The sequence below is a fragment of the Amborella trichopoda genome, chromosome 11, assembly GCF_054954075.1.
Source record: "Amborella trichopoda isolate Santa Cruz 75 chromosome 11, AtrichopodaSantaCruz75HAP2 v2.0, whole genome shotgun sequence".
NCBI classification, from domain to species: Eukaryota; Viridiplantae; Streptophyta; class Magnoliopsida; order Amborellales; family Amborellaceae; genus Amborella; species Amborella trichopoda.
Genome location: NC_142346.1, coordinates 45611178 through 45634066, shown reverse-complemented (window position 1 = coordinate 45634066; position 22889 = coordinate 45611178). Strand labels below are relative to the sequence as shown.

At 33.8% G+C, this 22889-nt stretch overlaps 1 protein-coding gene across 21 annotated transcripts; it reads right to left on the bottom strand.

The window, feature by feature from the left end:
* Positions 1-6866: 6866 nt before the first annotated feature.
* Positions 6867-20920, bottom strand: LOC18448450 (uncharacterized). Of its 21 annotated transcripts, none has more exons than XR_002283408.2 (12): positions 20656-20916; positions 20337-20476; positions 19192-19336; positions 18676-18803; positions 18049-18120; positions 17058-17184; positions 16625-16749; positions 16177-16218; positions 15583-15795; positions 15075-15193; positions 14706-14791; positions 6867-7234 (listed from the first exon to the last, which is right to left on the bottom strand). XR_002283408.2 is itself a non-coding variant. In XM_020676101.2 (10 exons), the coding sequence occupies exons 1-10, from the start codon at positions 20735-20737 to the stop codon at positions 7166-7168; spliced, it is 1122 nt and encodes a 373-aa protein (XP_020531760.1). In that variant the 5' UTR covers positions 20738-20920; the 3' UTR covers positions 6867-7165. The 21 variants fall into 21 exon arrangements, 6 of the variants coding, with proteins under 6 accessions (XP_020531760.1, XP_020531759.1, XP_088707096.1 ...); XR_016043663.1 differs by lacking the exon at positions 15075-15193 and adding an exon at positions 12546-12671 and having other exon boundaries at positions 7035-7234; XR_016043666.1 differs by lacking the exon at positions 15075-15193 and having other exon boundaries at positions 20337-20455; positions 20656-20920.
* Between the last annotated feature and the right edge of the window lie 1969 nt (positions 20921-22889).

Below are 22889 nucleotides of genomic sequence, written 5' to 3'. Positions count from 1 at the left end.
GTCCAACGAAGCATGCTGTCAAAAAAATTAGCCAGTCGCAAGAAGTATTGTCGTAGCCTTCCAATTTGTTCCCAAAGCTACTGGAGCGTGAATGGAACTTATTATCCGATATATTCCCATCTCTCTTATCAGTTATTCGACGTCCAAATCCACTAGCAGGGGATGGCCTTGGGGTTACTAATTGTTGATGACGCGTTCTAAATTGTAGTCCTCAAGTCTCCTGCTATCAGTAACGAGGTCGGCGGGGAAGAAGAGAGACAGAGTGGCAGTGTGGAGAGAGGGGTGCGGCACAGCAAGTACAGAATCTCACGCCATCTCTTTGATTTGATATTATGATTGGCCCTTTTGAAAAGCCAGACCACAAAAGAAAATCATGTATTATTTATTTTGATGTTATCTTTTGCTATGTCTCTTCTCGTTGGTAAGATGAAGTTTGGCATATTATTTCTCGATCTTGGTCTTTAACCATACGTAACTTAACCTTCAAAAAATAAAATAAAAAAACCCTCTGAAAATTTTTTGCATGATCAAGTTTGTTGCTATGTTATTCAATTATGTATGTTTTGGTCTGCGAGCTGCTGAATCCGTATCGGATCCATGCCGAGTTTTATTGGCTCTTTCAAATGTTATTTTGTTCTCTCGGCTGTCTCGACTGCTTTATCGGGAATTTTTTTCTGATTGATCGAGCCTATTATGATATGACCCTCAGTTCCTAAAGTCATTTGTTTCTGAGGTTCGTTGATCCATCGTTGTTGAGCATGACAACCACTGCATCTACTTGTCATGCTATACACTTGAAAATCCAACTGTCTGTTTCCGTAATTAATGTTCAAACTCTAGCTCTCTCTCGTAGTATCTTGAGTTTGAGGAGAAGTGTGAAAGGAAAATATATATTGCCTATCAAGTTAATATATAAGGTATATATGGCAATCTGTATATTTGGGAAGGTGCATATCGTAATCATTATATATGGGAAGGGTAGGTACAGTATTTTGTATTTTATAGTAAGTCGGGGTAGAGTATAGGTGTTTGTGATTTATTTTTACTCTTGTTATTTGTATTTGTCTATTTCAAACAAGCTTGTATATTTATATTGATCAACGGACATTGAGTCTCTTCTGAGAAACCTGAGACTCTTCACTACGATAAGGCCCTAAACAATCAAAGTAAGGCGTACCTTCAAATAGTGCCGAAATATATATTTTTAGTATCAGAAATCTTTGTGATAACCTGAAATTGTATTTTCATCTCTAATTATAAAATTTAAATATTAACAAAATAATATAGATCGAACAAATTTATGAACACTAGAAAAACTTGAAAATTAACGGTCTATATAATATATTAGAAGATGCATTATTTCCAAGACTTGAAATCTATTTTTTCTCGTGTCCATAAATCTTGAGGTTGAGATCATCAAATTGAGGGTTTTCAGCATTGAAAGAACCTCTTCCTGTGAATTTTTAAAGGGCGCCTTAATTTGGTTGTTTAGGGCCTCACCTTTACATAAGCTCTTTTCTTTAGTAATACATTATTTAAGGGGTGTGGTTTCCATAAGGTTACAACTTTAAACAATCTAATTATGGCACACCTCCAAATTTTATCATAACATGTAATTTTGGTATACATTTTTTTTAGGATTATCTGAAAATTTATTTTCATATCTAATTATAAAACTTTAAGGGAAAATTATATATATATCCGTTATATTTTCCGTTATTACCAAAATACCATATACTTTCCGTCATTACTGGAATGTTCGTTTTTTTCACTTTATAACGATTTTTTTTAAAAAGGCGTTTTTACGCTTTTTCGGTTGTTCAACAACCGAAAATGGCCTCGATAGTTTTACAGCTCATCTTCTCTGCTCTCTACGTATATGCTATGTGAATGCTTACAAAAGAGAGTTTTACCATTTTTGGTTTTTGAACAACCGAAATGGTCTTAATTTCGGATGTTGAACAACCAAAATTAGGACTCCGTATTCTAGCAAGCTTCTGGAAACGCAATCCTAATTTTGATTGTTGAACAACTGAAAATAGGACATTTTCGGATGTTCAACATCCTAAAATGTTTGTTTTTGGTTCTTGAACAACTGAAATTAGACATGAGGTTAAAAATTTGAATTGTCATTTTCGATTGTCCAAGAGCCGAAAACAAGACATTTCCGGATGTTGAACAACCTTAAATATCTTAATTTCGGATGTTGAACAACCTTAAATATCTTAATTTCGGATGTTGAACAACCGAAACTAGCACTGTGTATTCCAACAAGCTTCTGGAAAATGCAGTCCTAATTTCAGTTGTCGAACAACAGAAAATATGACATTTTCAATTGTTCAATATCTGAAAATTTCTTGTTTTCGGTTCTTGAAACACCGAAAATAGACATGAGGTTAAATTTTTGAATTGTCATTTTCGGATGTTGAACAACTGAAAATGTCTTAATTTCGGATGTTGAACAACCAAAATTAGGACTACGTATTCCAGCAAGCTTCTGGAAAACACAATCCTAATATCGGTTGTTGAACAATTGAAAATGGGTAAAACTCTTTTTTTAAGCATTCACATAGCATAGACGTAGAGAGTAGAGAAGATGAACAATAAAACTATCGGGGCCATTTTCGATTGTTGAACAACTGAAATTCTAGCCATTTCGGTTGTTGAATAACTGAGAAAAGGTAAAAAAGTATTTTTTAAAAAAATTATTTATGAAGTGAAAAAAACGGACATTTTAGTAATAAAGGAAAACACTTGGTATTTTGGAAATAACAAAAAGTATAATGGATATATATGTAATTTTTCCAAATTTTAAACTTCAAAATTGGTTAAAAACAAATAGACCTATAAACATATGAAAATCTCGAAACTGGACGGTCTAGATAATATGCTGCAAGATGCATTCTTTTTGGAACTCAAACAAATATATATACATGTATATATATATATATATAATATTTTTTAGGTGCATATTTAATACGACAGTTAAGGTTGCAACCTTATATAAACTTTTTCTTTATTTAAGTCATCTAGTCAAATATTTTCAAGTGTTTATAATCCCCTTAAAAAAAAAAAAAAAAAAAGTGTTTATAGAGTCTGCCTTTTTTTTAATGAGTGCGGTTTGTATAGAACTTAGGCTCTAAACAATCAAATTAGAGCCTACCTTCAAATAGTATCGAGAAATGTGGTTTCTATATTGAAAATCTTTGTGATAGCCTTAAAATATATTTCACCTTGACGGTTCAAAAATGCGTTATAAAATATACAGTATCTACAATTTGAAATCTATTTTTTTCTCATGTCTATGCATCTTGATGTAGAGATGATCAATTTGAGGATATTTGGACATCAAAACCACCTCTTCTAATGAAATTTTTGAAGTAGGCTCTAATTTGATTGTTTATAGCCTTGGCTCTATATAAACTTCATTTTCTCGCTAGATTTGGATGTAGGCCACGCATTGATTGTAGAGATGATCAATTTGAGGATATTTGGACATCAAAACCACCTCTTCTAATGAAATTTTTGAAGTAGGCTCTAATTTGATTGTTTATAGCCTTGGCTCTATATAAACTTCATTTTCTCGCGAGATTTGGATGTAGGCCATGCATTGATTGTTAGTTAAAGTTGACTAGTGGGGGACCACCAATGCATGGGTACACGAATTAATAAAACTTAAGGATACGTCAAGGAGGATATGTCTATTCCAATGGTTTAAAAAATGGATCGGTGAGTCGGATCGGGCTTCCAAAAAACCGATCCGGATCGAGAATCGGGTGAATCGGTCAGAATAAAGTTTAAAAAAAATCCAAAAAAATTATTAAAATTAACAATTCATTGATTCGATCTAAAAACGAATCATCGATATTAGCAGGCGTCTGACTATTCCCAAATCCCTGAGTGTTAGTGTTTTGTTGTGTTCCCAATCTAAAATCCCCGAAGATTGTCCATCCTTCATGCTCACCTGCACTGTCGTGCTCATCCCTACACTGTTACTGTTGGGACTCGATATGTGAATAATATGGCTGGGATAGGGTGGCCTTAGAATCATCATCTCTCTCATTTTCTCTTTGAATAATATGGATTAAAAAATAATAATAACAAATTTTAAAAAATATCAATCATAGATTAAAAAAAAAAAATCACAAATTTTCAAAAAATTCTATCATGGATTACAAAAAAAAATTCGATCATGGATTAAAAAAAAAAAATCACAAAGTTTCAAAAAATTCTATCATGGATTACAAAAAAAATTCGATCATGGATTAAAAAAAAAATATCACAAATTTTCAAAAAATTCAATCATGGATTACAAAAAATTTGATCATGGATTACATAAAATTCGATCACGGATTACAAAAAAAAACAAACAAAAAAAAACAAAAAATTCAATCGTGGATTACAAAAAAAGAAAAAAACAATTCGATCATGGATTACAAAAATTCAATAATGGATTACAAAAAACTCTATCATGGGTTACAAAAAAAACAAAAAACAAAAAATTTGATCATGGATTACAAAAAAAACAAACAAACATTTCGATCATGGATTACAAAAAAGAAACAAACATTTCGATCATGTATTACAAAACATTCGATCATGGATTACAAAAAATTCTATCATGGGTTACAAAAAAAAAAAAAACAAAAAATTCGATCATGGATTACAAGAAAAAAAAACAAACATTTCGATCATGGATTACAAAAAATTCGATCATGGATTACAAAAAATTCTACAAAAAAAAATAAAAAATAAAAAATTTGATCATGGATTACAAAAAAAAAAAAAAAACAATTCGATCATGGATTACAAAAAAATCGATCAAGTATTACAAAAAAATCTATCATGGATTACAATAAATAAATAAATAAATAAAATTTCGGTACGGGACTCGCCGATTCACTGTACGGACTCGCCGATTCCTTACAGTGAATCGGCAAGTCACTGTACATAATCGTCCGGTTCTCTCTAGAACCGGGCGATTCCCATTTTTTTCGCCGAATCGAAAACACTGGTCTATTCGTATACCTTTTCATCCAGTAGCATATTGTCCATTGGGTGCAGTTGGCATGCGGATGCATCGGTAGCTTTAGAGGGTGTATATTCAAATTTTATCATGGTATGTAATTTTGATGTAAAATGTTATATAATTTTGATGTAAAATGCTTTTAGGATTACTTCAAAATTTATTTTTATGTCTAATTATAAAATTTTAAATTTTAAAAATGGTTAAAATCAAGTAGGTTTATTATTTTTTTTAATTACGTCATCAGAAATAGAAAAAGAAGCAAAAAAAACACCGCCCTTGGCTAATACGTCAACAACACTTTAGCCTCAAGATAGACATGGGAGAAAGAAACAGATAATAAATATGCGGAAGCGTCCATAAATCAAGTAGATCTATAAACATATGAAAATCTTGAAAATGAACGGTGTAGATAATATGTTGTAAAATATACTATTTTTGAGACTTAAAATCTTTTTATTTTTCATGGTCAAACATCTCAATGTCAAGATGAACAATCAATGGGTTTTTCAACATTAAAACTACATTTTTCGATGGAATTTTGAGGTGTATCCGTAGTTCTACATTAAAGGTTGCATCCTTATATAAACTTTTTCCTTGTTGATTTACTTCCTCTGTTTACTTTCTCGAATCATCACATGCTATACGATGAATAGACCGAAGGAGTAACTAGCAGGTATTTATTTAAATTTTTTGGACTCCACCCATGAATCGCACAATGAGATCATTTATTGTAACATTTGTTATAATGAGGTTCCACTTGTACTTAGCCATTAGAAGTTAAATTGGATGGTTTGAAGTGGGTCAAAAAGTTCGAAAATATTTTAAAATTTATATATTTCTCCCTATCCATCTGGATGGTTTGGAGTGGGTCAAAAAGTTCGAAAATATTTTAAAACTTATATATTTCTCCCTATCCATCTGTCTCTTCTAAATCGATAGCTGAGATAATCCAATCACAATGTCACGTCTCTATTCTATTTTATTTTTAATTTTTTCTACAAAGTATTTTGACATTAAATTTTAGGTGTCCACTCCTCTCTTAAACTCGCACTTGTAAAAAATAAAATAAAATAAAATTATATTCTTAAAAAAATAAAATAACCAAAATATCCCTAAAAGTTTCAAAGGTATTTTGATCATTATATTTTATCGACAAATCCTTTTTAATATTTCTTTTAAGTGCACCTCATTGAGAATCTTGAATATTGACCGTCCAAAACTAGGCCTTGATTTATGAAAACTTGAAAATCTTTCTATTGATGGCCCTGTTTCCTCAACAACAACCTTAAATAACTCAAATAATTACAAGAAAATGTAAGGCAATGCAAAAATAACAAAATATATATAAAGAAAATCATTAGAGAGAGTAGGGAGAGAGCGAAGGAAAATTTAATCTGCCAAAATCCAGAAGTAAAGGGGGTAACCACCAATCCAACCTAACATTGGTGTCCTAAGACCCATCCAATCATCCTTTTGTGTGAACCTTTGAGCTAAACACTTTCACTTTTGAGGGAGAAAACTTGAGTGAGAACCCCGCAGTGACAAATTCTTGAATCCAAAATTAAGAGGAAACAATCTATTGACTGGATCAAAGTCCTTTTGAGACATCAAATTCTCTAAGAATAGAGCCAAAAGTATACAAATTTGTAGGCGCAGTTGACGATTGCGAAAAGGAAGCACACCATGTGCTCATACTCACATAGGGGAGATCATATACTAGTTGGCCTATTTTACGCTGTTTTTCATTATATTTTTCTTCTATCTGCTGTAATTTGCAGTCAACCAATGTTTGTCTTATCACCCGAACATGGAAAAGTATAATTCAATGAACTGCTCGGAAAAAAACCCAGAGTAGGTAATGAAACTTCTAGCCAAAGACCTTATACATGGTCCTTCGGATCATGGTCATACCCATTGGGTTGTAGGCTCAAAATTTTCAGCTCACCCAACCAACAAGAGGGGAAAAAAAAGGAACAAATCAAACGCAACCCACAAAAGAAGGGAATGAAAAAAAAGAGAATAAGAGACATGTTCATTCCGTTCAGCATAACAGAAAAATAAATACAAATAAATATCCCCACAATCTATATAATTGATGAAAGAATAGATATGGAAAAGCCTTTCGAACGTCTTCATTTAGTTCACACACTCGATTCCAGTTAATGGAGCCCCGGAATGAACCTGAAGAGCACTTTCTGCGACAATCTGCAAAAGCATCAAATAGAAGGAAGAAAAGTTAGGAATCATGATCTAACAGCCAATTTAGTTAAATGAGGAACCAGTTCTTTGTTAGTTCTAGCATTTGATATCACAATCAGTCTGATTATAAGGAGCTGCGTGTGGTACTCTTTTGAGAAGGCTTACAAAACCAAGAAACTTGATATTGTTAAGACTAGTTGCCAGTAAGTGGACTGCACAAACATAAAAAGCAGTGCCAGAAACAATCTTCCCAAACAAAGAAAAGGAAAATTGAATCTAAGGCATGGAAGTAGAAAGGCATAAAACTGCAAAAAAGAAAAAGATAATATTACAAAGGATTTTTAGACATGGGGTTGCTTTCTGTTTAAGAATTATTCAGTTCCATGAATTTGTCTCATACCCTGAAAGAGCAATCTCAAAACTATTTACTATATGTCATAGCATAATAGCCGATTTAAATAATTGGATTATGACCATATACTTAGGTGTAATAGTACTAAGTACAAGTGAGTCACAGACATGAGGTTCTGGGATGAAGAACCAGGATACCAAATTGCCATTCCAGTTTAGGACTTACTTTCGAAGTCCACACATCCAAAATTTCATTCCAGCTATAAAATCATCCAAATCTCAACCAATGCATCGATGAAATAAATAAAAATGGAAAACTTTCCATCAATGTTTTCAGAATCGTCTCATGCCAGGAGCTCGCCACTGGCCCCAGGTGAGTTACTCGTGGACTTGGCCAAGTAATATACACCATGGAAAAAAAGTAAAAAATATTGGAAAAAGGTAAAAAAGTGTTAAAATAGTTTGAAAGAAGTAATAGAAATCATTAAAAAACTATAGAAAATGAAAACAAAATATATGTAAAATATGGACTATTGAAAAACTTGATTTATACAAAGAATATTTCAAAAGACAACGGGAAAAGAAATGGATTATGTGATAAGAAAAGTTCCCAAATCATTTTAAAAACCATCAAAATCATCTAAGAATATCTTTCTAAATATTTTGTTTTTTATATTTTTTTACAATTTTGGTTTTGGTGAGTGGAGAGTTGCCCGACCCAACTCGCCTCGCTCATAGGGCAAGGCCAAGTAACTCGGCCGAGTAGCTCTTCACTACCTTCCATACCAATGGGCCAATATTGCACATGTCAACCCATAGGCCAAACACCAAGTTAGGGGGATTTGTTTGACCCCAAAGCTCTCAAATCATATTCATTCATCTGTAAGATCATCTAGAAAAATTAATAAATACATGAAGTTCAAAAGATGCTCGAAACCAACTCCCGCTCTAACTAAGGCTCTGAATTATGCATTTGTTGGGAACTTACAGTCTAGAGTTTTAAGAGCTCAAAATTGTCTCTTTAATTGCAAAGTGAATAAAAAAGGATTTAAAAATTTTCAGCTACTTAAAATTCTAAAAAATGATTTGCTACAAATCCAAATCACTTGAAGTTTTAGACGTCCATTCTTCTCATCAATGTGCACCTAATAAAAATATTTAAAAACTTATTCGCAAAAACTGAATTGACCAAAATAACCCCAAAATTTTTTGGTTTTGGGGGTATTTTGGTTAATTTATTTATTTTTTATTAGATTTTCATATTTTTAAAAAATACACACTTAGAGTTATTTGGATTTGTAGAAAAAACGTTAAAATTCAAATACAAAATGAAGTCATGACCGTCAAATCAACCCAAATTCAATATGGGTCGTTGGGCCCATATGTAGATATGAGCTAGTGGGCTAACCTCAACACTTTCCTATATATATATATATATATATATATATATATATATATATATATATATATATATATATATATATATATATATATATATGATTTGCATAAGGTTGCAACCTTAAACAATCCAATTAAGGCGTGCCACTAAATTTTGTCATAAATGTAACTTTGATATCAAAAATTCTTAGGATGATTTGAGAATCTATTTTCATCTCTAATTATAAAATTTTAAACTTTAAAAATGACTCAAATCAAGTAGATCTATAAACATATGAAAATCTTGAAAATGGTCGGTCCAGAAAATGTGCTGCAAGATACACTATTTTGAAGACTCAAAATCTTCTTTTTTTTCTTTTTTTATATTCACACATATCGATCTCGATATGAACAATTAGAGGGTTTTCCAACATCCAAACAACCTTTTATGTGCATCTTTAATTCTACATTTTAAGATTACAATCTCATGCAAACTTTTTCCTATATATATATAGATATATTGTTGAATAATATAACTACTATCATTATATTTTTTAGAGCCAAAACTAGCAGAAATAATGGACTGCTTAAAACTATCTAAAGTTCCATAATAGTCCCTTCAAACCCAAAAATAGTGAAAAAACAAAATAATCATCTAGACAAAGGAATGAAATAGAAACATGAGGTAAGTATTGAGGGTCTAGATGGGATGAGTTAGGGTATATCTATGTATGTATAAAGCGTGAGTTCAATTGGAAACCCACGCTCTTTGGAGGCTCAGCATTAGGCTCGAGACTTATCTGGTTAAATGATCTTTATACAAGCTCTTTTGTGGTAGTTCTGCTGGATTATGTATTTACAAGTAAATATATATTTAAAATTTCTTTAAGATATAAATAAAATTGAAATTTTATTAATTTAAAAAGAAATTTTTTTTGTTCACGGGTCTTTCTTTATGGTATATGATGTGAAGGACTAAAACCATAATACACACCTCAAGGTCTACCTGAATGTGTTTTTTCTAACATGGTCTACCATATTTTATTCACATAATGAAAATTTTCAAAAAATTTCTTAAGAAGAGTTTTTGAAAATATTTTAAAAGAAAAAATTTATTATACTACTATATGGTCTATTAAACAAATTATATTATACAATATTATATTATGTTACTATATAAAAGAAAAAATATAAATATTTTTACGTTTCATTTCACAATAGATCCAAGGTTTTAAAAGATATTTTCGAGAATAAAAATTGTAGATTTATTTTTTCTAACCCCTGAGCTACTTTAAAACTGTTTTTTTAGGCCAAACAAATTTAAAAAGACATGTATTTTTTAAAAGCTATCATCTCAAAATTCTCTCTTTCTCTCCCCGCACCCCTTCTCTCTCTCCATCTTTCATATCTCTAACCCTTCACTCTCTCTCCTCCCGCTCTCTCTTCACGTTTTCCATCTCTCCCCTCTCTCTCTCCTCCTGCTCTCTCTTCACGCTTCCCATCTCTCCCCTCACTCTCTCTCCTCCCAAATACACAGTAAGTACACGAAGAGAAAGAGAGGTGTTTAGATAAACGCATGAAGAGAGAGGTATTTGATGGTGAAAGGTTTCTAGAAAGAGAGAAAGAGATGTGTTTGGATAAAGACAGGGAGAGAGAGATGCTTGGATAAACATAGGAAAAGAGAGATGCTTGGTGGTGAGATGTTACCGGAGGAAAAAGAGAGGTGTTTGGATAAACACGGAAAGAGAGAGAGGTGTTTTGAGGAGAGAGAGGTGTTTGAATAAACACGGGAGGAGAGAGAAAGTGAAACACGCAGCAAGAGAGAGAAAGAGAGAAGTTTGAGTCTATAAATGAAGAGAGAGAAAGGATTGGGTTTAGAAAGAGCATGTCTTTCTCACATTTGTTTAGGTTAAAAAATAGGTTTAAAGAGGCCAGAGGTTGGAAGATATTTTTTGAAATCTTGGGTTTATTAAAAAATAAAATTCAAAAATAAGGGATATGAAGATATTTTCCCTATATTATAAACATATATAATATTATATTGTATTATATAATCTTATATTATATTGCATTGAATAAGATGATGATAATAATAAATCATGAACCAATCTAACACAAAAAAAAATAAAAATAAAAAAAATCACAATATGCTCATGCGCTCTCAAGTAAAAATCAAATTAAGGTATTCTTTAAGAATCTCAATTTTAGGGATGTAAAATGAATCTAGAAGTTATATTTGAATCTCAATATCTTGCTAATTTCTTTATATAGAAAATTAAATTTTTGGAAATCTAAAATTTATTTTGAATAATTTTAAAAATAAAGCAATATTACTAATCAACAAGAAAAACTAAATATAAATTATAGTCTCCTAAATGGTTGCTTTATCGAAGAGGGCAAGACTACATGTGAATCCATAGGAGCATGGATTGCTATTTTTTTTCTCTCTCAAAGTCCACTTGTCCTTTTAGATGGAATAACTCAAATCACTACTTAAGAAGATCTTTGGAAGTAAAATCTTCTTGAGGCGGTTAAATCTAATTGTTTTGAAACTCATAATCTAATTTCTCCAAGAAACACCCGTTTGGTTATTTTTAGGTGCATCCCAAAATTTAGATACAAAAGGTTAGGGGTGGCAATGGACCTAGACCTGCCTGGGTCCGAGTATGGGTCCAAAAATTGGACCCGGCAGGTGGTGTCCAAGTCCCAGTCTATGTGGACCCAACCTGATTCGAGTTATTATTTAAATAATATTTAAATAAATATAACTATATATTTTAGTTATAATACATGTATATATTTTAATATTGAATTTAGAATAATTTTTTCATTATATTTTTTTTTTTGTTTGAGTCGTGTCCAATCGGGTCCGGGTAATCCTACATAGGTTTAACATTTGAACCTGTGAAAATAAGAATCACCAAATGATTATTTCAACAACAACAAAAAACGGTGGTCAAATATAGGTGTTTGAAAAATCAAAAATCCAATTTTTATCAAAAAGTACTCCTTTGGTCATTTAAAGTGCATCTATAAAATTTAGACCCATAAGATATTCCTCAGTGGATCAAATATCCAGGGGTAAGTGCACAGCGCAATTTATACTGTTTTTCACCTCAATCTAATATTATATTATATACCAATGTGTATACTATGCTCCCATAGGCGTACAAAGTCCATTTGCTCCCTCTAAGTGAAAAAGCCACTTCTGAAGATGTTTTGGATCTAAAATTGTGGCAACATAGAAGAATCAACTAATGATTATTTTGTACATGACTTTATGTTCTTTAACACTCGAACCTTGAAAGAAAAACTAATACGATCTTGTCAGGGAATATATTTTTTTTATTTTCACCTTCTTTTTTTTTCGTTTTTTTTTATTTTGGCAAAAATCACTTACAAGTAGTCTTGCTACAATAACTCTTGCTTCAAAAAAAATAAAAATAACAAATCCAAGATCTTAAAAACCTTGATGCCACTAAACCAATTTTCTTTTAATCAAACAAAATATCCACAATTCTTATGCTTGGGATTATAAAGGCAATATAATTAAATATGACAAGAAACAAAAGAGAGTGCCGAAAATTACCTCAACCGGACTTATTACACTCCACACCGAATCACCACCATCCGACGGCGCGGGATCAATGATCAACCTTCAATCTCAACCGGGAAAGCAAGTTTCGACCAAACCACACCAATAGAACATGAACCCCTTTGATCACAAACTCAAACCCTAAGTGAATTCCCTTAGCAACCTAATTTGAGAGAGATGGATTCTCTTTTTGCTATACCCTAAAACCCTTAATCATAAATCCATAGTTGAAAGATGGGAGAGAGAAGAACCTCGTAGCCTAAACCCATAGCCTTAACCTCTTTTTACAATGTGGGAGCCTTAACCATAAATCCATAGTTGAGAGATGGGAGAGAGAAGAACCCCATAGCCTAAACCCTTAGCCCCTTTTTACAATATGGGTAAAAGAGAGATCAAAGATGAGAGAGTGGGGCGCGCCCCCCTTTGGGCTTTTATGAGAGAGAGAAGCTTTCTTAGAAGAGAAATAGAAAGATAAGGTGTAGAGATTTGGGGTAGAGACAATCTTTTTTTATAGCCTTTAAACAATATTAAGGTTTCTTAGGGTTTTCCTTGTCTTGCATCTTTTTGTGAGATTGAATATGAATCACTGATCTTGGGTGACTTGTGAAATGAGAGATTTAAGCAATCCATTCCATAGATGAATCATCAACATTTTAGAAGGAACTAGAACCTTTATCCCCCTCTATCCTTTGACCATTATCCCATCAATATAAATCAAATAAAATAATACTAATGTTTTATCCAAAAATATGCACAAGCTTATCAAGCCTTTTTTAAAAGATTCACTCAAATCTTATTTAACGACTTATCCCATAAAAGATCCACCCCATGGGAATAATAAGCCCCAAAAATTGGGGCGTGCCACTCATGTGGTGGCTTTTGTTGCTCCCACCAATTTAGGGCATAGTGGGCCCATATGCACAATAGCCTCCAATCCTATTTTTAAATATTTAAAAATCCATAAATGATTTTAGAATTAACTTGAATATTTAAAATTTTAAAAATCAATATCTCCATTTTTATAAATCTAAATTTTATAAATAAAATATCCAGAGATCTAGAAAAATTCAAATAATAATTCTAAAATCATATCATCATAAAATAAACACAATTAAATTCATTAGATGGGATAAGGATCCATATGGTCTAGGAATAAATAATCTAGGGCACTCCACCTTCAAATGTGGACTACGGACCACACTTGCTTTATCAAACCGACCAAGTATTTTCCATAACCTATAGTCCATGCAGGGGCTCATTAGTGGTTCACCAACGTCTGACCGATGAGCCAAGGGGTCGCAATCCCAATCTGTGGATTTCATATTCTCCCCTAGAGATGGGCCAAGGTCACCTAGCCTTATGCGATCATAGCTCCTATGGACCATAAGGGTATCTCTCGCACATACATACGCTTCACCCTAAAAGGTGGTTTACTTTCACGAAACGGTCTATCAATATGCATGCTGAGTAATGGTACATGGATGAGGCTTTGACCCCCGTCTCTGAAGGCCACCATCACACACAAGGGTCACACACTCCTTTGGCTCACTCATGTGGGCATACTTCGACTTCATCAAGGGGTGACCCATTAGAACCCTTATTGGTTTATACTCTATGCCCAGGTAACATGAGTTTTTTCCAACCGATTGGCCTAGACCGTCAAGTACAGTCCGGTATCAGCAAACATCATTTGCTTAGTATGGTCCACGAGGGACTATTCTCCAACTGAGTTAATGCTCTACTATATCATTTCATTTTACAAGCACTCATAAGGCTTTTAATGGCCACACTCACCCAACAGACCTAACCACCCAAAAATTGAATTGTATCTATTCTTGCTTATTTAATTGATCTTAACTTATTTTAAAAAATGACTATTTATACTATTTATTGAATAGAGACCACACAATTTTTTGAAAAAAGGTGATTTAGTGTCATCAAAGTTATATAGTGTCGTAAACCAATATGCTTATTCTCTTTTTATATCAAATTATTCAAATCTCCATTGCTATGTTTCTTTCTTTATTTGTCATATCTCGAACATTTTTTACATAGAGATTAACAAGTAAATGCATATTAATATACTTCCCACAATAAAATGTTTTTCTTTTTGGTTAGTAAAAGTGGTAAGTTAGTGGGGATTTGGGCCCCTACCTTTTGGTGAGAATGGAGTCACCACGGGGCCTGGCAATACTACCGCCAACGCCCTAGGCCATTCTCAACTGCTATGTTTCAGACGCCTGCAGAGCATGTGCCCTTCACTAATAGAGAGAAAAAGAAAGCAATAGAGATTCGGAAAACAGGAAGCAAGGAATGGAGGATTCAAGAAAGGCAGAACCCAGCCCAATGATGGGTAACTACTCAAAAAGATAAAGTTGAAGCATAACTTCAATGACACCATTTCAATTAGAGCAATATTGATAACAATTACTATATTGAGAGTTAACCATATGGGATGAATGTCATTCAAAACAGCTCAAAATTATAAATAAACAAATGCTAAAAGTGAAATAAAGAACATACAAGGATGTACACAATAGGCAAACATTTGTTTTAAAAACAGATCAGTGGGTTGAACCAATCACACACTGGTCCAAGCCGGGTAGGAACTGCCCAAGCCAGCTCGCCTATCCCTTTTATTTCTACAGGAAAATTCAAAAACAAGGTGAAAACTCATGAGAACCAGTGGGAAACAGGCAAACAGGCGGTTTAGGGACTGGGAACAGTAGCCCATAGGTTCCAAGCCAGGTTTGTTCGCTGGTTCTTAAGACAGTGTAAGGTCAAGTATACCATACTCTGATGGATTTGCAAAACCATAGTCAATCAGGCCCACAGTGGACAGTGATGGATAGAGGGCGGAACCTGAAATTGGGTTCATCCCTTCTTCCGGGAGTCCCACTCTCTATCACCATCCATTGTTTGATTGGATGATGATGACCCAATGAGACTATGGATTTTCAGAGTTCATTGGATTATATGATATTTCCCAGGGCAGTCATTTACATATAATTGAAATATAAGAAGCTTTTACCTTGGCCATTTTCCTGTAGGAATATTCTGTTACCCCAGCAATGTGAGGTGTGATGAGAACATTTGGAAACTTCAAAATTGGATCCTCAGGATCAAATGGCTCAGTCCATGCAACATCGATTGCCAAGCCTCCAAGATGGCCAGATTCTAGGTGATATTTAACAGCTTGATAGTCCAAGACACCTCCTCGAGCCACATTTACCAGTAGTGCCCCCTAAAAACCAAATATCAATTGTTAATCTTAGACTGGCAAAGAAATGTGCAATTGTTAATATTAGACTGGCAAAGAAATGTGCTTCGCATGTGCGCTACAGATCCTACTTTCTCACCACCCAACCCCACACCCACCCCCCCCACCTCTTTCCCCCCCTTCCCCCCTTTTTTCTCTTTCTACACCCTGAAGAGATTCTTATCTTCACTTAAATTTACCACCTTTTCTCTCAGTCTCCCCCTCTCCATCAATGTCATTGAAATCATTACTCTGGATGTCTTTACCAACTCACTGACGCCTTGCAACATGTAGCCCAAACACCAGTGGCATAGTATGCCATGCCTAGATAGATATTCAGGAACTTTCCACAAGAAGAGCACTAACCTTTCTCATAGAGGTGAGGAACTTGTGGTTCACAATTCCAGCCTGCAAATAAGGTATCCCAGAGGCTACATCAAAATACATAGGAACAAGCACAAAGCTAAAATACTTAGTCAAAGTGGAATTGATTCTAGGGGTAGTATTTAATGCTCCAATGAACTATGATATGATCATCGTCCATTGCATTCATCACAGTCCAGTGAATTGGAGGAATACCGATAGAGAGATGATGGGACCTAACAGAACAGGACATGAGCACTCCTCCAAGACCATCCATAGTTTCATTGGATGGTGCCATAGGATTATGGTTTTCCATAGTTCACTGGAATGTAAAATAATTTCCCTTGATTTTATAACATTTGAGTGGGATTAAACGTAGAAGAAGATGAGGAAGCGACAAAGTTATTGATCAAAGCACAAAAACAAAAAAAAGACGACATGAGAGAGAGACCGTATCCTTGTTCAAATTTATGCACGCAAAAACAATATCTGCTTCTCCGGCAAAATCATAGATGCTGCCCATGTCACCTTTCTTACCAACAACACCATTGTTGAACTTTCCATTCCTATCCAGACCTGCAAATTTATTACCTCAACCTATTGATTCATGAAGAGAATAGAGCTGATGGACATTATCCCCATGGGGAATTATATTATAATCTGATGACTAAGGAACACCATAGTCAATTGTGATGATCACCATTCAATGAAATGATGGACACTGGTATAGAAAGAGTGGGACCCACCATGAGATCTTGCACATTTCTAGTTGGTCCCACATGATCGTTGTGCATCACTTTGTTGGAAAGTGATGAAACAAATGGAATATGAGTGTATCATAGTCAATTGGATTAGAATACATCGTCACTATCACTATCCCATACCATCATGGGTCCTAGAATCTTGAGACACTGAGCTCCAACTCCTTTTGGTAGCAAGAATTTTTACCCCAAAGGGCTTCAAACGAGCAGCAAGATCAACTCCAATGTTCCCATATCCAAGAATAAAGACCTGCATCAAAGAAATTCGTTAGTTTGAAATTTATAGCTTAAATATGATTATTTTAAGCAAAAAAGAAAAATCAATTATCACAGACAATATATCAAGACTTTTATGATATTTCAATATGGAATTCTAAAGATAATACATATGAAATACTATGATATTTCAATCTTGAATTTTAAAATGAATTCCAAGTGTCTCAGATCTTTAGCAAATTCGTGATGAGCAATAATTAAAACGAATTCCAAATTTTGATACTTCATTCTTGAAATCATTACTAAATTTTAGGAATTTTCATGTATGCCTCGATCCGATCTTGCATTTTCCTACTTTGCCACAATGTACTCCCTACCTTTCTCTAATTTTAACTTCTTCCATTTTTTCTCCTTATCAAAACTTACCTTACATATTAGAAATATATTATGCCAAAGGCAGTAATGCATGCACCTCAAACTCAATTCCCACAACTATGATAGGACAAACGTCTTGGGTGATACAGCCAATTTTGGTGATAGATTTTTATAATTTGAGAATGAAGCATATTTATAGGGCTTACCAATACCAATCCCAAGTTGATGTACTTCTTTGTTTGAAGTGATGTGCATTTATTGCTTATCTTGGAGAGATAATGCAATTAAAATCGATTGCTATTCACAGCATCTTATTCAGCTAAATAACATTGAATTAAGTGAAATAGACTATCCCCCTGAGCTTGGTCCACTACATGAATCCATCCAATGCTCTGAAACATCTTTTAACTTCATTTGGCATCTGAAACCCCAACTTGTGTTAATGTCAATAATGGACAAATAAGACAAAAAAAGAGGGGCAAAGTTAGTTACACATGTATTAGTGTGACATGAGCAAACATACCGTTTTTCCAAAAAGAGTTTCTCCAGCAGGCCAACCCAATTTTCTTTCTTGTACAGCAATTTCCATTTCCTTCTGTTGAAATGAATAAAAATTTATTGGTGATAGAATAAAATGACAGATCATCATGGGAGAATGAACAATCCACTGAACAAAATCAATCATCCACAAAATCGAAAGCATCATGTGAGATACTAAGTTTCAAACATCCAATACCCATTGCTTACAATTAGATGTGTTTGTGCATGCTAGAGTACATGCTAAAGTAGGTATAGTATGGAAACACCACTTCTTTTATGAGCAATGAATACAGATAACTTTTTACTTTAATATGTATGTGTATTTGCATTCAAGAATTCAGAGAGAGAGAGACACAGAGAGAGAGAAAGAGAGAGGGAGTAGGGTATCAAGTACTATGGTACAAAAAGCCTTATTGGTTTTGTTTTGATATATAACAGTGCAAGTAGAAGGCCACACCGAGTTTCATGAGAAATGCAACCAAAGAAACCAGCTGAAGTCAGATAAATGCAGACATTTAGTCGATCGCCTTCTAAGCATATCATAGTTAATCAATTTATTGTACTCAATAGCTAAAACATTCAGCCATTCATAGAATTTGTGTATGCGTACTTGCTTACGCAGAAGCCCTAATACCAAATATATAGCATGCTCCGCACATGAGAATGAATTTCCCGTCATATTGCTAGGAATCCTTGCTACTCTAATTCCAGCCATGGTAGCAGCATCAATGTCCACACCTGCATTAGAAAAGCCGAAAAAACTTTACTTCACTGAAACTAATGTCACAGAACTAACTACAAAACAACTTTTAAAAACAAAACCACTGCATTTAAAAATATAAAATAATATTTATTATAAAGATTACCTTCTGTTTACTAAATCTTTTGTCTACCTACTAACAAAAGTGGGTTCAGTTTTAAAAAGTATACAAATCCTGAAAGACTCATGAAATGAGGTGAGGAAGACCTATAAAATTATTTGGCTCCACAGGAATTCTCTTTTTCAAGAAGTAACAAATTTGATGCCAAGGACTACATATGAGCATGAATGTCCAACCCAATATAAATTATTTTCTTTATATGTATATCATAAACTGAATGGTAAGACTCATAATATAAGCACAACCTTCAAGTCCAACGCCATATTGCATGATAAGCTTCATCTGTTTGGCACGAGAAATAACTTCAGAATCCAGGCGCATCATTCTGGGTATGCAAATATGGTAATCCCCAATAACATTAGGCACATCATCAATATCTACATCATCAACCTGTTAGAATCGACAGAAAAGATCATCAAAGAAAATTTGATACAACTGAATTGCAGTTCAATAACCATCACAAACCTATAGTTTAATTTAGAAGAGAGATTACTTATAGCTAGTGGTTGAATCTCCAATCAAACTACTGATCATTTGCCATTGACCATTATCCAAGAAAATTCACAATAGGCACATGACAAAGAATCTCTATATTATATTCTTGCTAAGCTAACAGACTAACAAAGTTCCACAAACTGAGAGATCAATAACATTTCCACCACTTTCCATAGAGAATCTAAAGTCCCATAAGGCAAATAATCTCAAAAAATTTCTCCTCACTAAATTATTTCACAAGTAGATGAGCACACAGTTTTCTTCTAAGACACCAATTAGAATATGCAAACTTGCAAGGGGAAAATTATTTCCATCCCAAAAGAGAGAACGGAAATGCATGATTTTTACTAATATATTTGCACTCAACCACAACCAAATTTAAAGCATATGCGACTTCTTAAACAAATATAAATAATATCGAAATGCTCGCAAGCAAACCCTTAATGGAATTCAAGATAATAAACAAGACCTAATGTAGACACCCCCCTCGATACACCTAATTTGCACCAAGACTTCCCCATCCAATAGGTCCCAACCTTTTCACTACTCTATCAAAAAAAAAGGATAAAATAAACATACAATCCATTAAAGGCAACACATCCACATCAATAGCCAAGGAGAATTTCTTACACCTACAGATCGTATTAACTCAAGCATATGCATTATGAAAATATTGTTGGATGTCTAGTTCTAAACAACCATCAGAAGTAAAAACTAGGCATGGAAAAAAAAAGAGAAAAAAAATAATAGTCTAAGACTGTCAATGAAATGCCCAATTACACCTCAGTTAACCAGTAAACATAACCTACCAACCAATAAAAATACCCATATCTTATTTTCAAAAAAAAAAATTGGAAAAACAAAACTAGATGATGAAACCATGGAGATAGGATACCTGAATAAATGGGTATTTCTGCAAACATTCCCTTGTGTATTCATGAGCAGAAGGGAAATGAGAACTACAAAAGAGAATCTTAGTGATCGCATTCCCCTCCATTTTTCCCACCTTCTTCACTGCAAAGAAAATCCTCAAATCTACAACCATGAAGTATAAACACACCTAACAGCTCATGTTTCTCCATCGTAAGACAATGGTACTTTCTCTCTCTAAAAAGATTTGGTGGCTCTGAATAAGAAGCACAGAAAAACACACTCTTTCTCTCTTAAAATATCAATGGGTGATTCTCTCAATCCTAAAAAAAAATCTCTCTTACCTGTGTTACTTCGTGAAGAAAGCGGCGACAATAAGTAATTTAAAACAATCGACGGCTTCTTAAAGAGGAAGAAAGGAAGCATTTTTTGTTGAGTTTCTTTGTGCCTTGAGATTCTGTCAGACACTGTCCTTTCCCGTAATTAACTTGGAGTTCCCAACATCATGAATGGATTTGATGAAATCTTTGAACTCAGCATTAAGGAATCTTGACCTGTTTTTTTTCGTTTTTTTAATAGAAAACCTCGTTCTTTGTGCTGTACTGGCGAGGTGCACCAAACAAATATTGTTTTTATACCGGAAAACCCTCAAATCTATCATTTGGACCTTTAAAAAAATAAAAAATAATAAAAAAAGCAGGTTTAAAATCCTAAAAATAGTTCATTTTCTAACATAATTTTTGGATCTTTTATTTTCACGATTTTTTGGTGTTTATAATTCTATTTGATGGTCACCGTATCTTAAACTTTAAATTTCATAATTGGGAGCAATTATAAATTTTCATATCGGCCCAAGGCTTTGGGGCACCCTAACTACATTTTCAACATAGTTTTGAGGCACACCTCACTTCAATAGTATAAGATTGATACCTTATAACGGTATTCGCAAAATCGAATCGGAACGATTAACTGGATAGGTTCGGAAGTGGTTTAACCGGCCTAATCGATAAATCGACCGATTAAACCGTTCTAACCGAACAAGTCTCGGGGCATCAAAAAATTGTTAAAAAAAATAAAAAAATATAAAAAATATATATTAAAATATTATGAGTTATGATCCTATGAGACCCTCCCACACCCTATGTATAAGATTCAAAATGTAAAGAATTTTGACTCATTTAACGTTATCTTAAAAAAGGTACGTAGTGTGTTAGGGCCTACGCCTAGTAATTTTAAATAAAAAAATGTCATGGGGCAGTATTATCTACACGAAATTATGAAACAATAAAAATTGCCGCCCTACAATGTAATTTTTGGCCCGGCCCATGCCAGCCCTATTTGTATATAGGCTACCAGGTTCTAAGTAATATTCAGGCTGGCCCAAGCCCAACCCAAGGGCCTAACTTGGAGGCTTATAACCAAACCCAAACACGACCAACATGCTTGTTCTCTTTGATAATTAGGTAGGACTCAGAGCCGTGATAACAATACAATCATATGCATTATTACCTTGGTCATCTGTCAATGGTTTGGACTACAAGGAGGGACCGGGCCTTGCAGATGTATCAGTCACATGCCTGGTGAGGCCCACTCCCTCACCGATTGATGCTACGGTGAATTAACCTTAGACCAAATTGATCCCATCTTGCGGGTCCCAAATTTCAGAACCGACTTTTGGATCGCTCACACTGTATCAGCCTGCATCGGCAATCCCGATCAGCCAACGAAATGGTTGATGCTGGCTGCAAATAAGAAGCAGCAGGTGTCATGGCAATTGCGACATTGCTGGTTGCAAATCATCGACTTGGCTAATATGGTGAGAGTCTCTTCTACAGGGAAGCAAACGAAATGTTTGATGCTTTTGCCAAAAAGGGTGATTTATTCTATTTTTTTTGGTGGTGTCCGAATGTAAGGTCTGTATTATGATTAGATGGTTGTAATCTTGAGTTATATTAAGGAATTTTTTTGAATATTGTCAAAAAAAATATATATCAGTTAAATACAATAATAATAATAATTTATATAGAGCCGAGGCTCTAAACAATCTTGGATCACGTTTTTAAGCCTAACTCAAGACCCCATGACTAGGCTAAGGCTACTAAAACCTTGGATCAATTTTATTTTTTTTCTCGTTCTTTTTTCTAAGGGGCCGACTATAAGTAAATGTGTTTTTTTCTTTTCTTTTTTTTTTTTCCGTAAATGTGCTTTCCTATTTAAGCTTCGCCATGAACAACCCACTAATAGTCTGAGGAATTAGGTACCAAAGGTGTTGGCTACCAACAAATATCGAAGACGGCTAAGTAGTCTAAATAGATAACTTGCTTTTGAAAATCGGTATCACTATTCTACAAAAAAGACAAATGGTGTCTTTGTAGATAATCCTTTATTATAATTATAGTAAGTTTTCACAATGAAAAACTCATTACACAAAGAAGTAGTCTAGTTCGCAGATCAAAGAGTTTTAAAACCCTACTCCAAACTGTTAGAAATTGTAATTCTGTATAATTGGATTTTAACCCCCCATGGAAATGTATTATAGTGCTTATCATGTGAACAAGAGTATTAATTTATAGAATTA

What these genes read in the sequence shown, in the direction of transcription:
- LOC18448450 (XM_020676100.2), bottom strand. Translation starts at nt 20,737, where the DNA reads ATGCTTCCTTTCTTCCTCTTTAAGAAGCCGTCGATTGTTTTAAATTAC. An exon ending in ATATGGCGTTGGACTTGAAG is followed by an intron (nt 18,804 to 19,191) that starts GTTGTGCTTATA and finishes TTTCTAATGCAG; the next exon opens with GTGTGGACATTGATGCTGCT. An exon ending in TCCTCACCTCTATGAGAAAG is followed by an intron (nt 15,796 to 16,176) that starts GTTAGTGCTCTT and finishes TTTGGTTTTTAG; the next exon opens with GGGGCACTACTGGTAAATGT.